The 16,017-nt window shown below is 54.1% G+C and overlaps 1 protein-coding gene across 2 annotated transcripts in view; it reads right to left on the reverse strand.

The window, feature by feature from the left end:
• Window positions 1-393: 393 nt before the first annotated feature.
• Window positions 394-16,017, reverse strand: part of SIM2 (SIM bHLH transcription factor 2) — a 44,420-nt gene continuing 28,796 nt past the window's right edge. The window contains exons 7-10 of one of the 2 annotated variants that reach the window (XM_029214829.1): window positions 15,129-15,235; window positions 4,835-4,982; window positions 3,329-3,497; window positions 394-2,791 (exon numbers count right to left, since the gene is read on the reverse strand). In XM_029214829.1, coding sequence (XP_029070662.1) covers window positions 2,210-2,791; window positions 3,329-3,497; window positions 4,835-4,982; window positions 15,129-15,235 — 1,006 coding nt within the window. In that variant the 3' untranslated portion in view covers window positions 394-2,209. The remainder of the gene's footprint in view (window positions 2,792-3,328; window positions 3,498-4,834; window positions 4,983-15,128; window positions 15,236-16,017) is intronic. The other variant, XR_003792379.1, reaches the window with a different exon arrangement.

Genomic DNA, 16,017 nt, shown 5'->3' on the forward strand with positions numbered 1-16,017 from the left:
CGGGGGCCGCGCGGGCCAGCGCCAGCCGCGCCCCGTCGCGGGCGGCCTGGCGGGCGGCCTTGGCCGGGCCCAGCGCCGGCTCCTCGCGGTAGTGCCCGCAGCTCGGGAAGCTCGGCAGCGGTGGCGCGGTGTCCTCGCCGAACCTGCGCGCGGCGGCGGCGGCGGGCGCTGCGGGGACAGGCGACACGTTAGACGCCCGCGCGGGGGAGGAAGGGGACATGCCCAGAGCGACACCAAGCCGGGGGGCCCTGGGGCCGCCACCACCCCTGGGCCACCCCTGCCGCCCGCGCGCTCGAGCCCCGGAGCCGCCCTCGCCCCTTCCCGCGTGCGTGCCGGGCCCGCGAGGTCCAATCACAGGATGCCAGTTGCAGTGTTCTAGCAGCCACAGGAAAAAGTGAAGAGAGACAGATGGAGTTAGTGTTAGTAAGATACTTAATTTAATGCAGCACAGCTAGACTATTATTTCAGTGTGTAATTAATATAAAAATCGGGGAGAAATTGTATTCTTTGTTTCTGTCTTTGAAATGCAGTACAGACACTCCGAGCACATCTCATTGCACTGGCCGAACGGGGCTGGTGGCTACCATATTGTACAGCGTTGGTCCAGAGGCTTCCTCGGCCTTAGTGTTAGGTGACCCCAGGCTGCCGTGCGCTTTCTTGCTTTCACCTCAGTGGGGAGGGTGGAGCGGTTATCACCCTGCTCCCTTTAGTCATAATTAAAGTAATGACCATCGTCACTAATTAGATGTCTGCAATCAATTGGCTCCCCCCACCTCTCTTTTTTTAATATTTATTTATTTACTTATTTGGTTGCACGGGGTCTTAGTTGTGGCATGCAGGATCTAGTTCCCTGACCTCGGATCGAACCCAGGTCCCCTGCATTGGGAGCGTGGAGTCTGAACCTCTGGACCACCAGGGAAGTCTTTTTTTTTTTTTTTTTTTTTAACCTTAAGACATCCTTCCTCTTCCTTTAATATCAAAAAGTCTAGGAAGTTGATCACAAACTGCCCCCAGTTGGCATCTTTGGTCCGTTTTTTACCAAGTGACTGACAAATGAAGTGGTTATTAAGCTCTTTCACTTTCAAAATAGCCATTTAAAAAATCAAATACTGTGTTATCTCATTGGTCAACTCCCACACACACACAAAAATAATCTTTTCAACTCAGTCTCAAGTGGATAGTATTTTCAGCTGTTATGAAAACCCTTTGCTTTGTTTTTTTCCCTTGGCCCTTCCTTGGTTATTTGAGGGATCCTATGCGCTGATGGGTGCTGGGGATTCAAATCTCTGGACTGCCTGAGGCCAAAAGGCAGAGCTGCACTGCCCTGGCTGCTGGTATGTTCTTTTTTAAACTGGCTACTTTTGAGAAACATGTCCTGTTAATCTCCAAGAAGGTTAGATTTCTCCTGGGATCTAGCCCTCTTCTTGTCTGTGGAGACCAAATTTATCTCACAGGCTTGTAAAGACTGGGTCACAGCACAAAGCAAGAGGTTCACAAAGCAGCCCTAGGAGCAGCAGAGAGCCCCAGCTGCCTGCAAAGAGAGAAAGGTGGGAGGGGGACTCCAGGGAGCTCTCCTTACACAGGTGACTCTTCTCTGGAATTTAGTGGTCCCCGCAGGACATTTGCACAAACCTCGTCTACAGTCTGAGCAGTAGTTAGGTCTGGGTGAAACAGGAACACGCCCCGCTGAGCTAACCCTCAATCCCCACCTTCTACCCTCTGCCTGGGATTGTCCCAAGGAGCAGGCAGGAGACTGCTGGGCCTGGGGCAGCTGGTGGCACCTCCACAGAGGACCTCTGCTTGCCTGCCCCCAGGAGGAGCTGGCTGTGGTAGGCAATTGACATGGCCTATGTTCCTGTCTTACAGATGAAGAAACTGAGTCCTGGAGGGTTTGTGCTATTTGCCCTGGGGTGGTGAGTGGCGTTTCCGTCCCTGAGCCTGTGATTTTCCACCACCGCTTCCCACACTTCGAAAACTGGCATGGGAAGAAAACCAATAGTGTTCCATGTTCATTTCTGGGTGGAGTAGAAAGTAATCTTATAAAATAAATATAGCTGGGGGTTCTCAGTACATAGGAAAATCAGTTTGCTTCCCTTTTGGGGAGTAAACGGGGCCAGGATTTTTATGGAGGGTGGCCGAACACCCAGTTTCCTCTGCCCTTTACACTGTCCCTGGTGCCACGAGGCACACCGGTTCAGTTGCCCAGCTTTCAGCACCCTCGTGAAGCGCTCTCAGTGAGGGCAGGAAAGCACAGCCATTCCCACTTAGAAGCAGAAAAAAAGGGAAAGTTTGCCCACAGTGTGAGGGTTCTTTTTCCATCTGCCACCCACCGACAGCGCTGTGCACAGCCCTGCCCCTTTCCCTCGTGCAAACATGACCCACCTTCGTAGTTTGGCACGAGGCTGTGCCGAGCAGGGTTCACCGGCGGCTCGGAAAGGCTTTTAGCTGGAGACTGGCTGCCCGGCACTAGGGGGTTGGCATAGTGCCACTGGCACTCGCCGCTGGCTGGCAGCGTGCTCAGCAGAAAGCGTGCCACCTCGCACGGGGATCCTTGGGGCTGCCCGAACTTGGCCGGCAACATTGGCTTTTTGCTGCTGAAGACGTGAGAGTCCAGAGGGAAGTGTCCGTAATGGTAGGAGAAGGGCAGGCTGTAGGACGGGGCGTACAGAAGGTCGCCGCCTTCTGAATGGAGCTGCTGTTCTGGGGGAACTGGGGTGTGGACGGGGGGGCTGGCTCTCCAGCTTCCGAGCTGGCCGCATTCCAGTTTGTCCATTTGGAACGAGCTGTATTGCTGCCGAGCAAAGAAGACGGATGAAGGGCTCACCGAGGGGCCGGCGGCCAACTGCTTTCCGATCCTGTAGTGCCCGCCCCATCCCAGGGCTGGGCCCACCTCGGCCACCAGCGTGAGGTCCCACCGGGGACAGGTGCCCAGGAGACAGCACCCCAGCGACCCACCCTCTGGGTGGAAAGAGATCTCCTCACCCCAAGTGACAACACACCAGATACATGCAGCCACTTGTGCCTTCTGAGAACTTGCAAAAGACTTTAAGAGAGAGGGAAGGTTTCCATTAAAATCAAATGCTATGGAAACACGAGGCACCAGTGTTCTGAGCCACGTTTACATGGATTCTAGCTGCTGATCAGCCTCCCCAGTGTAGTCTGTTTCCTAGGTCTGACTCATCCCCCTGGATGTTAGCTCTGCCTGCCTTCCCCAGGCCGCGTCTCCACCCTGTGGGCGGGACATCCCAGGGAAACTCCCGGGCTGGGAGACCCCTGAGTGCGATCAGAGGTGCCCAGGTGCCCCGAGCCCCTGCAGGTGGTGTGTTACCTGTGGGGGGTAAGGGTTTGTTCTCAGCTTTGTCTTCATCTTCGTGTTTTTGGGTTTAGCTAATTTCCTAGTTTCTTGTGAGGTAGACAAGGCGGTCCTCCAGGAGTCCTGGGACTTGGACGTGGACACCTGGTCCAGGGACAACTGCAGTTCCTTGTATTCGATGTCCCTGAGGAACAAAAGAGCGGGACAGGTCATGTCCACGGGCTGTGAAGAAGGGCGGGCTCCGGGACCGTCCCCAGGGCGAGTTCATTCGAGAAGCTCCACTGTGTCGTTTCCACTAAGTGGATGGGGCTGGGGCTCGAGGGACGGCCCACCCTCGTTATAAAAGCCACCCCACAGCCTCGAGCTCAGAGGCCCCGGGAGATGCCGAGTGACGTCAGTGTTCTTCGGCAGGAAGAGAGGGAGCGCAGTATGGCTCTCTCCCGCCGCGTGAGCCCCACGCACGTTTCCTGCGGACACCATTCGCCACTAGGCAGGGTGTCAGGGCACAAAGGAAAAGACAGAAATGCTACTGATCAGTGTAAGTGTCTGTGGCCCAGCTGCTTCCCTGTTTAGCACCAGGGAGGTGTGAGTGGGGACCCTTGGCGGTCCAGGAGCCTGGCTTCCAGCCTTGTCCACTTCCACACCAGGGGCCCATTCCTGCCCTAAAGAGCCAACTCGGCACCGTCAGATTCTCAGGAGGGGAAGTTGCCCAGAGCCCCAGCCCCAGCCCACGTGGGCCTGTTTGCTCAGGTAGAATCATTAAGGGACTAAAAATGCTTTCTCCCGTACAGTTTTGCTAAAATCACTCTAGCCCTAAAAAAAAACACCACCTACCTCTCACCCCGCCCCAAACCCCCAGGAACCTGGCACTCGCTCTGTGAAAGAACGGAGAGCCTAAAACCTCACTGCATTAGAGAGGACCCTGTTCAGGGTGGGGCTGGGTGCAAAGTGATTTAACACATAATAGCCACGTTGGGTGGAGAGGAACATATGGTCCCAGGTAGACTTAGGTCCTGTTGCTTCTACTGGTCTTAACTGCGACTGAACTTAACGTTCTGGAGTTTTAAAGGCGCTAAATATTCACAATCATTTACAACAGGCTACGTAGGAAGACAAGGAAAAAATGGGAGATAGCCCCTGTCTCAAATGGCAGAAGCAGCAGGATGACCTAAATGTCTGTGGCCCCAAAGAGTATAAATTTGTATTCTTGGTCCGGGATGTGCATCCCCTTTCCATCCTGTTCAAGGTGGGGGGCATCGCCCGCCCGCCCTCTGCCCACTCACCCCCCTCACCCGGGGCCGTCCGATCCCATCCTCAGCCTCGGGGCACACCCGGCCCTCAGTGCTGATACAGGAATCCTTCAGCCCTTCCCAGACAACCAGATTGTTCAGTAAAACAAAACAGGAGACAAATGAACAGTTCCAGAAAGACAGAGGGAGAGAGATATGGTGCTTCTGGGAGCGATCTGATGAGGGCCGGGGAAGGAGAGAGCAAGGAGAGAAACAAATGCGTCTGACTTACGTGAGGACATAATTGACACTCACGATGCAGTGGGGCCGGGACGAGCGGCTGTTGTGCACGACGGTGGCGCAGCTCTGCACCCACACCCAGCCGCCAAGCTTGGACAGCAGCCGGTAGTACTTGGTGGTGACCTGGCCCTTCACCAGCACTGCAAGCACAAGGTGACATGAGTCCTGGGGAACGATTAGGCGGCCCTTCACCCGCCTTGGAGGAGGCTGCCCCCGCGGCTGAACTCCAGCCCAGGTTCTGGACCTTTCTGGGGTCAAGGACACCTTTGAGAACTTGACTAAGGGAGTGGGATTTCTCCACAGGAAGATGCACACGTGCGTGTGCGTGCTCACACGCACGTGCACACACGCAAGATTTTTGCCTACGATTTCGCGGGGTCCATGGAGCAACTTCTCCCCTCCCCTGTGAAGAACTCGAATTTAATTGTCACTGCTTTCACTGGGAGAAGCAATTAGTCCCCAGACAACATTGGCACCTGGCAGAGTGATAATATTGGTTTTGTTTTTTAGTTTCCAAAATGCCATAATTACGTTATAATCCCCCAAACTCATAATAGGTGGAAGGAAGGGTGTGTGTGTGTGATGTAGTTATTTAAACCCAATAGTAAGTTAAGTGCATTCAACGGAGTGTCACATTGTTGCTGATTTTTGCCATTCCCCAGAACATGTGTGTACTCACAGTGAAACTGTTTGTTACTCTATTGCCATTTATACTTCTTCCCATTAACCCTAGTTTTCCCTGGGCCCACGAATTTCCTATGATGCTCACGTAGGAGAGACCTCTACATGGCTATGTAATTTCTGAAAGCTGGGCCTGCAGGCCCATCTTCTATGCAGGGCTACAAACTCTGGACCTCTGGGCAGCCCACTTGCAAAGCCTCCAGGGGCACCTAAACTGCACTGATTCCCCTCAGGGCCTTCGGGAGAGCAGGGGGCGTGCTGTGGGGAGGAAGGTGAATTGGTGAGGTCCTTCTGGATCCACAGCTCATACCCATTGACACACCAATTTCATATCTAGGAGTTACTCCTATGCGAATTATGAGTAATGCAAAGAAAGACTCAAGGGCAAAGAGATTCCTTGAAGTCCTGCTTATAATTCAGGAGAAAAGGAAGGGGAGACTTACCTGTCTAATAATAGGGAAGAGGGTATATAAGTGATGGGGTACCAAGCAGTCACTAACACGATGATTGATAAGAATTTGTAATATGACGGGGAATACATATGACACAACGTTAAATGAAGGAAAGACCAGACTCAACTGCATAACGTATAATCCTAATTATGAAAAAGTGTGCGCGTGCACACACACACACACACACACACATATACGCGCCCAACTAACTATGTGATCTTGGACAAGTTACTAACTCCCTGTGCCTCGGTTTCCCCGACTATAACAGGAAGATAATCACAGTCCCTACACCATCGGTTGCTGTGAGGGTTAGAGCGTTCGTGTGAAGATTTAGAACGGTGGCAGACTTGCGCGAAGGACTCGACATACTAGCTGTCGTTTATCAGACTGATGAAATTACAGGTAGTTTTCATTTTCTTTTCTTGATTTTCTGAATTTCCAACAAGGAGGGGGTATTCGTTTTATAATCAGAATGAAATTTTAGTTAATTTTCACATGGGTAAGCAGTCTGTCTGGGAGTGGGAAGTGGAAATACAACGTCTATGAGGCCCCACACCCCCTAGGGACGAAGCCAGGGTCAAACGTGTAACCACCGTCCAGCCCAGACGCCGAGGCCGGGCTCTGGAACAGCGCAGGACCAGATCTTTTCTTCCCAGGCTTACCATCGGCACGTCCCTGGACTCAGCTGGCAGAAGTAAGACCATGCTGAAGAGCGCAGCCCATGCTGGTAGGAGAGAGCCTCTACAGCGCCTCTTTTCCTTGTGAGGATTGCTTTTTTAACAACAAAATACAAGGTTCCTATTTCCAGCTCATTTTCGCATACACTGCCTCATTTACCCCCCTACACGCACCCGTGGCAGGTGGGCATCACCAGGAAAACGGAGCTCGAGGACATGGCTGGGGCCCAAGCCACGTCCACTGACTCCCATTTCTCAGGGGCCATTGTGTGAGGAGGGGGCAGCGGCCTCTCGAAGTTTCTGTGTAGCTACTTACGGGGGTGGGTGTGGGCCAATGTTTAGGGGAGACCCAGTTAACCAATTTGCTTATGGCCCCCAAAGAGAGGCAACATGATCAAACTGAGGTCCCATCTGTGGATTTCCCGAGATGTCATTCTTTCTTCAACAGAAACACCTGTTAATCTCTTTGGCTTTGATCTCAAGGATCTCTATTCCTTGCAGTGTTCGTAAGGCCCCTGGGACTATGACATTATACTTTTCCTTTTTCTTATACTTCCCCTTATCTCTTACAATATGCCTGAAATCTCTCCATAATCGTCTTAAGCTGACTGCCATGGCTATTGGAATATTTTTATCCCAAATATTTTATATTAGGATTCGAATGGCAGGATTTGCAGAGATTTTATTAGCGCTGACCCTCCCTGAGTCTTCTACGATGAAGCTTTAGATACAGAGACCAAACAAACATAGATGTAGTTTTTTGTTTGTTTGCTTGTTTGTTTTTCGGTACGCGGGCCTCTCCCTGTTGTGGCCTCTCCCGTTGCGGAGCACAGGCTCCGGACGCGCAGGCTCAGCGGCCGTGGCTCACGGGCCCAGCCGCTCCGCGGCATGTGGGATCTTCCCGGACTGGGGCACGAACCTGTGCCCCCTGCATCGGCAGGCGGACTCTCAACCACTGCGCCACCAGGGAAGCCCGATGTAGTTTTTTTTTAATTTTTTGGTTTTTTTTTTTTGCTTCTCTGTGACCCATGGCAATAATCAGCATATCAGTCCAAGGTGAAATCCTAGACACTTAGTCACAACATTCTTCGGTTTGCTCTAGCTCCTCATCCCATCTGTTGAATGTAATAATCTGTCTGAAGGATCCCAGGCCAGAGTGCTAAGAAGCAAGGCCCTGCTTGCGGTAGTTAGTGGTGCATGGGGGCAGGGAGGAGATGTTCCCTAAGCTGTCAGCTCCTGCAGGCAGAGGCCCTGCCCTTGCACCTTCCTCTGGGATGCAGCATCTCTGACATCCAGGGGATCCACGCCCAGATGAGAGCCAGTGGTCACAGTTTTCCGAGGCCACTCTGGAATGGAACGTCTACTTCCACAAATACACTATCCAGAAAAATAGATGGCTTTCCTGGTTCTTCCAGAATTCCTCCTGGTTCCAGAATCTTTCCTGGAGGCATAGCCACGTCAACGAGCTGGCCTCTGGAAGGAAAGGAAACTTTGGCCTCAAGCATAATATCCATTTCTGTTTTGAATTTTAAGAGCTGAAAAGGACACCAAAAATGCCTGTCGTGGGTTGAATAGTGTCCCCCCAAAAGACATGTTCTAGATTCTAACCCCTAGAACATGCAAATGTGACCATATTTGGGAAAACGGTCTTTGTAGATGTAATTAAGGATCTCAAGGTGCTATCATTATAATAACAAGTGTCCCTATAAGAGACAGAAAAGGAAAAGACACAGACACACAGAGGGAGATGGAGGCAGAGACCGGGGTTTGTGGCCACAAGCCAAGGACCACTGGCAGTCACCAGAAGCTGGAGGAATCAGGAAGGCTCGTCTCCCAGAAGCTCCATAGGAAGCATGACCCTGCTGACACGTTGACCTCCAGGACTGTGAGCCAGTACACTGCTGCTGTTTCACGCCACTCAGCTTGTGGTGTTTGGTTACGGCCGCCACAGGAAACTAACCACCCCTGTGGGGAAGATGTAAGTGCAATCCCCGTGCTCTTCCTGGCTCTCGTCTCTGCCAGCAGAGCCTCAGGGAGAGCACAGTCAGCGAGACTGGAGACAAGCCACGTGGTCCTTTGGGGAGTGGGTCTCGGTGTCCTTGACCCCCCATGCCCCTGCGCTACACCTGGGGCTGGAGGGAGTCTGGTCACTGAGACCTGGAAAGCCCGGGGGGGAGAACTTCCAGGGGGCCGCACTGTGCAACATCTGCAAAGTGACACTGACCACAGAAGATGGGCTCAGCCAGAGCCACCAAGCCACACCTATAAATGTCCAAACTGCTCCCAGGGAGATCGCACTGTGCTTTCTCGTATCGATTATTTCCCGTTTCATTGCTCATGGCTCCCCCCTTAATGCACAGGCTCCCTGCGACTTCGTCAGGAAGACAAAGCTGCTTCTACCTCCAGGCTCTTTCAGAGGGGAGCATCTAGAAAGGATCTGCATATGAATTAAACTCCATCATCCATTTCCAGTCCAGAGGCAAGAGAGGCCAGTGGCGGAAGCCAGCCTCCCTGTGAACGTCAATCAAAACTCCTCACGGTAGATTGGAAACTTCTTTCAACTGTATTTTCTATTTGAAGACCTTTGTCCCTGTTCCACAGTTGTGCTACAGAGTGGTTGCAAGCTGACACCCCATGGACTGCATGTGTCCACAGATGTGCTTTGCTGGTGGCATGGTGTTGCTGTTACCCAGAATGCCTTTGGCTGGGTCATGTGTTCTCCAGTTAGCCACAAGCTCCACCACTCCATATTGCCCCATCTGCACCCACTCATACATTCATGTTACATGTCCGGCCCCATAAACATTTGAGTTTGTGGCCCCTGTACGTCATTTAAAGTGCGTTTTCCACGGGTCTACACCAGCCGTCCTATAATTTTGTTATAACAGTTATTGCTTGAAATATGTGGACCACATATTCAGGCTCCAAAGCCTTTCTGTGACATTGAAATGTTTTCATAGCTGGACACAGCCTGTGTTCTCTTTGGCATTTGGGCTTGGCCCACTCTGGACAGGGTCCTACCTGGAGAACTAGGTGAAATTCATAACTACTTCGGATGAACAGCCGTGCAGACATCATGGTTCTTCTAAAACACTGTTGTCCACAAGAATCCTGCCTGGTGTCCCTGACACACATCTTCAAGTTTACAGATATTGATCCCCTCCCCGGCCTGTGCACCAGGCTGCCCCCTGCCCACCCCGAGGACCTGCAGGTCAAGCCCCCCATATACAAAAGTCTCCCAAATGCTTTGCAAAGGGAGCAGGGAGACAGGGAGGCAGGCCCCAGCTGGGAGGACCTTCCCAAGGCCACGGGACGGGGCTGCTAGGGCCTCCCCTCAGCCACCAGGAGGCAGTGAGCTGGGAACGAGCTGGGAGGGTCCAAGACATCCCCTAGAGGATCCCCTAGAGGATCTCCTTACAGAAGGTTCTGGGGAAAGCCCTGGCACAGACTCACTTGGAGAGCTCAGCTGGGAATGCCCAGGACCTCACTGACCAGAGGCTGAGGTGCCGGGGCCATCCCAGCCCCCATCTAGCTGCCCTGGAAGCCTGTGCTCCCCCAGACCACAAGGGCCAGCCCCACTCCTGTTCACGAGGCTGACTTTCTGGAAGGCGCTGATTCCCTGTCTTGCGGGGCTGAGCTTTCTTCGGACCTCGTGGACGCCTGCTGCCGGTTAAGATAACGTTTTGAAGAATGTGTGGAAACCATATGGCTGACCACGGTCCTGCAGAACCACCACTTGTTACGTCCAATGAGGCCTCTAGCAGAGCCCTTCGCCTGGCTCCTGGGTTTCGGACACCAGTGTGGAGAAAGCGTGGCCCGGGCAAACCGCACAGTGAGCTTCCTTGGGTCCTGGGTGTCGGCAACTGTTCGTTTTCTTCCTGAGCCGAGTTACCTGATCAATTGCCAAGACAGTCGGTCTGTACGTTTCACAGGACCAGGAGGCTCCCTGGGGGCCTTGGAGGCCTGAGGGGCCCAGCGGGTGGGTCACCGTGGCCGCCTTCGGCTGTGGTACATGGAGGGGAAGCAGTCAAAGCCGCGTGGGTGCCCAGGCCCCGGGGGCAGCCCCCAGGCCAGCTCCGGCTGTGGTCGGATTGAAGGACTCGAGGTCCAGTCGCCAGGGGCCACTGCGGGGGCCCGAGGGGAGCCTGCAGGGCGGGAGGCTCGGCCGGGCCCCTGAGCCACCAGAGCAGCCAGCAACAGGACCGAAAAGTCACCTTGTGAAGGGACGCGTCCCACCTTCTCGGTCCCCTCACCTGCCCTCCCCAAGCCGGGATGTCCAGCTAAGCTGTGGGGATGGGACCGTGCCCACCACTCCGGCGAGGCTGAATTACGTCCTCTTCTCAAATTCACATGTTCACATCCCAACCCCAGGACCTCAGGACACGGCTGCGTCTGGAGACGGGGCCTTCAAAGAGGTCATCAGGTGAAATGAAGCCACGTGGGTGGGCCCTGACCCAGTATGACTGTGTCCTTAGAAGAAGAGGAGAATGCGACCCAGACACACACGGAAGGGAGAGCACGTGAGGACACAGGCCGGGCGTCTACACAGCAAGGAGAGCAAAGAAACCAGCCCTGCCGACTTCTTGACCTTAAGCCCGGTCTGTAGCGTTTCGTTCTGCAGCCTGCGCTGACTGGCAGACCGCACAGCACGTGGGCAGCACGAGGGAAAGCGCTGTCCAGAAGCAAGAGGCCGGCCCCGCCTGGGCACCGAGCCGGGGGTGGAAACAGAACCGGACAGAGTGCGGGGCTCGCCTCAGCCCTCACGGGGCGGGAGCTTCAGTGTGGACGACGCTCCGGCCACCCAGCAGGGGCCCTGCACAGTGGGAGCAACAGGCCCCCAGAGAGGGCACAGCCATGCGCGCAAGGACAGGCGAGGGGCAGCCTGTGGAGGGACGGTGCCTCACGGAGCCAGGGAGGGGACGAAGCTGAGGACACGCAGTGAAGAAGTGGACCTTCACTCGGGACTGGCCGCCTCACACCCCTCCCCCCACCACAGATGCCCCAGAAACTTCCAGAGGCCCCACCTCCAGCCCAGGCTCCCCCCACCTGGCCTCAGGCCCCCCAGCCTGGCCTCAGGCGCCCCTCCCCGCTGAGGCCCCATCTCCACCCTGAGGCCCCACCTCCACCCTGAGGCCCCCATCTCCAACCTGAGGCCCCACATCCACCCTGAGTCCCCATCTCCATCCTGAGTCCCCATTTCCACCCTGAGGCCCCACCTCTACCCTGAGGCCCCATCTCCACCCTGAGGCCCCACATCCACCCTGAGGCCCCACTTCCCCCCGAGGCTGTTCTTTGGCTGAGCCCCTGGCAGATAAGGGGTACAACACCCCAAGAGCAGCCTCAGCCAATGCCTGGAGTGTATAAATACCCCCACTCCCTCTCTCCTCAGTGCCACAGCTGAGGCAGGTGTCCTGCCTGGCCTCCTAGGGTCCCCGGGGGATTGAGGGCCAGTGGCCTGTGGCAGCAGCCGCCAGACACGCCCCTTCGATGGCTCCCTCCCTTCTGCACCTCACTTCCCATTCGCTGCCCCTGCTTCAGCCACTGTCCAAATAAACTACTGCCCTTGAACCTCAGACTCAGCTCCTGCGTTTTAAGGAAATTAAACAGATGCCAAGCAGCCCTGGGCGGGGGGAGGCAGGAACGGGAAGCCCGGGAAGGAGAGTGAGGCCACAGGGACCACCGGACAGAGAGATTTCAAAATCTCCCGAACAGCACGCCCTGAAGACCCGCCTCCAAACACCTACCCTGGTTGCAGACTGTCTTCCCTTTCCTCGTCCAGCTCTGGAGGGGAAGTAACGTTCTGGGAAGCGTGTCGGCTGCCCTGAGGGACGTCTGGAGACGGTTCCAAGGCTGGAGCCGAGGCTGAGCTCCGGGAGACCCACTCCCACCCGACGCGTGGGTAGAGGCCTCGGCTGTTTCCGGCTGTCACTCGGCTTTCGTTGACATGGGGGGGGCAGGGAAGCTGGTGGAGGGGAGACGGGTGGAATCCGAGGCCACAGCCGCCGTCCCCTGGCCTCGCTGCCCTGTGCTCTGCACCTGCTGCCCCCGCGGTGGTTTCTCGGCCACAGTGAAGGTCAGAGTCACGGCACAGTAGCAATCATTGCCAAGACTGCTATTTTCTCTTTTCTCTGATTCACCAATTCTAGCTCATCTGGCAAAGCCGTGCTCCCTCTGGTGTGTAAACCCTCCGCCTTTTCTGCGTGTCCCTTGGAAGACCGTGTGCACCTTCCCTCTCAGGGACCTTGCAATAATCGCAAAGTCTGGAAATCCCCGATTCCAAATGAAGTGAGGCGAATTCATCACGTGAATCACAGGAGACCTCTCGAATAAACCCCCCCGGCAGGTTTAGGAAGTCAGATGAGCTCAGGAAGACGGGGGCCCCCGGTGGACAAGTTGAAGACCCATCGTGTGGTCAGGACCACTGAAGGCCTGAGCACCCAATGGCCTGTCCCACCCACAGACAGGCCTCTCCACCTCCCAGCCTCACCTGGCCCACCTGGCCCAGCTCCCCTCTGGTTCCTATGCGAAAAGCATCTGGTCCATGTCAGGGACACGGCAGCCTCCCACCGGCCACCACCATGGGCTTCATTACATTTCCAAAACACAAGTTCAATTTGTTCCCCCTGAAAAACCCTGTGCTCCTCTGTTAGCCATGCAATGCGAGAGATGAAAAGTGGTATTTGAAACAAAGACTAGTTCCGTGAGCTTCCTTTCTCTGCGCTTACAGGCTACTTTCCCACAGTGCAGCCCTGCTTTGAAAAATAACTCTCCCTTCGTGTAATTCAAGGGTTTGCTTTCAACTCCTGTGCTGGAGAGAGAGGCTCACCATGCTCCTGCTTCAGGGGACGGGGCTGGGACCCCCAGGGCTGGGGCTTTTCCTCGGACACCCTGACAGTGGCAGGGAGGTGTGGAGCTGTGAAGCCTCCCATTTGCTCCCCTGCCCCCGCCCCCCCCCCCCCCACTGCCTGTCCTTCCCTCTAGACTGTTCCGTGGTGCACAGCCTCCAGGAGGTGCCTCTTCCACCCACCTTACTCCAGAGCACACGTTCCCAGCGGCTCCCCTCTACCGCCCGCCCTGACTTTCAGGTCTCCCGAAGACCTAATTCTGTAATTGACACTTCCTACCCCGTTTACACAAGGAAGATTTCTAGCTCCCGTATCAGCGACCTGACCTACGGAGCCCTTCTAAACACTAGGCAGCTGCTTCCTACCAAACTGGGCTTCGAGAAGGTCAGGGACGTTTACATGAGATCATGACTTGGCCATTTTTTTAAAAAAAGACATAAAAAGCTGCTCACAACTCCACGTATTTCCATGCACAGGGGCTTTTCCATGCTGTTGTGAATTACAAGGAGCAGAAAAAAGCTGATGGCGTCTGCCCAGCCAACCTCCTGGTTGTCACAGGTTTCTGCCCTTAGTGACTCGCGAGGAGAGCGATACCCTAGTAACTGCCGGGCTAACTGAGTCCCAGTTGTCACCAAACGGCCAGGCAGATGGCGTGGCCGAGGATCGAGCAGCCCTGGGACCCGTCGCCCAGCTGCAACCAACACCAGCATCTTGTCCTCTGATGCCTCTTAGTCAACACACAGCAAGAAGGAGGACATGCCACCCGGGCCACATTGCAGAAGATCTGGCTCCCCCAGCCCCCTGTACCCCGTTAACAAGCACCCCTGGACCGGCCATTAGCATGGTGGGGCTGGACGGCAGGAAGATGAGGTATTCTACTGCATCCCAGTTATTTGCTGCCTCGATTTGGTTCTACAAGAAAAGTGTTACTTCTTTCACCATTTCAGTGACGAGCACCCCCACCCTCCCATCCAGATGTTCCCCAAACTTCCTCTGTTGACAAATGGAATACTGTTGGTCTTCTCTTTCTACGTGGACTTCTCCCATCCTAGAAACCTGTGGTCTCCCTGAGCTTCCCAACCGATGACGGACAGCGGTTGGAGGCCGAATTCACTGGATTCAGCTCCCAGCTATGTCGCCTCCTTGCTGTGTGACCATAGGCAAGTGGCTTAACCTCTCTGAACCTCGGCATCCTCAACAGCAAAGGGAGGATCGTGAACATGAGAACCTCCCTCACTTGGTTGGTAATGGATTTAATCACTTAAACAAACAAGTGCCGGACATTAGTAAGGGCCCTGTAAGTATCAGTTCTTCTACTGCTGTTGTCGTTATCCACAACTGCTATCCAGACGTCATAGAGAAATTTAGGTTCCAAATCCATAATCTATTGAATAGAATCCAGCAACTTCCACATCATCCCACACCTGCCAGGGTTTCACTGGATAGTTGAGAAGTAACAATGAGTGCCTGTGCTGAAAACAAGGGCTACCTGGAGACAGGCTTGATGTTTAAGATTCGTGGGTACACGATGGGTAGTTATTGCATCAAACAAGGGACGCTGCCCCCACTCTGTCCTCAGCGTTCCCTCCCAGGCTGCCAGGGCTCCTGGCCAGGGTGAGCACAGTACTCACAGAGGTGGTGCGCATATCGCAGGTGGAAGACGTCGCAGCCGTGCACATGATGGTACAGGGTCTTCTCGATCAGGTCCTGTGGCTCGTACCCAGTCAGCTCGGTCACCCTGGGGGAGGGCAGTGGCTCCGTGAATTACAATGCCCTGCAGATTGCATTTCATTTAAACTAACATTGGTTTTTCCAACTAATCAAGTGCTAAAAGGCTTGGGGGGTGGGTGGAGAGAGTGTTGATTTTGGAAACTGAGAATGATCTTTTTTTTACAAGAAAGTCTATGAGCTCCAGCCCAGTGCACGACACAGCACTCGTCATGAGCAGGAATGTCCTTCTGAAGCCACTGGCTGGAAGGTTTGGGATGGCTCAAAACGGTCAATACCTTTTCAAGGTGAAGCCTATCAGAAGATGCTTAAGAGTGGACTTGATACTGATACTGGGAGGAGCTACCAAGGTGAGACAGAGCCCACTCGCTGGGGTTTTTTTGGGGCAAAGTCCGGTGTGAAAGTTTTAAAAATTATTCTGGTAAAATATGCATGACATAAAATTTACCATTTTAACCATTTTAAAGTGTACAATTCACTTGTATGACCATCACCACTTCCATTTCCAGAACATTTTCATCACCCCGAACAGAAACTCTGCACCCATTAAACAATAACCCCCCCCACTTCCCCCTCCCCAAGTCCCTGGCAACCTACCTCTTCTACATTCTATCTCTAGTAATTTGTGTCCTCTAGATATTTCCTCTGAGTGGAGGGATGCAATATTTGACCTTTTGTGCCTGGCGTCTTTCCCTTAACATGTTCTCAAGGTTCATCCATGTTGTAGCATCTACCAGAATGTCGTTCCTTTTTTATGGCTGCATAATATACTGTTTTATGTAGATGCCACAT

The sequence above is a fragment of the Monodon monoceros genome, unplaced genomic scaffold, assembly GCF_005190385.1.
Source record: "Monodon monoceros isolate NGI ecotype Baffin Bay Population unplaced genomic scaffold, NGI_Narwhal_1 Super_Scaffold_11, whole genome shotgun sequence".
Taxonomy (NCBI): Eukaryota; Metazoa; Chordata; class Mammalia; order Artiodactyla; family Monodontidae; genus Monodon; species Monodon monoceros.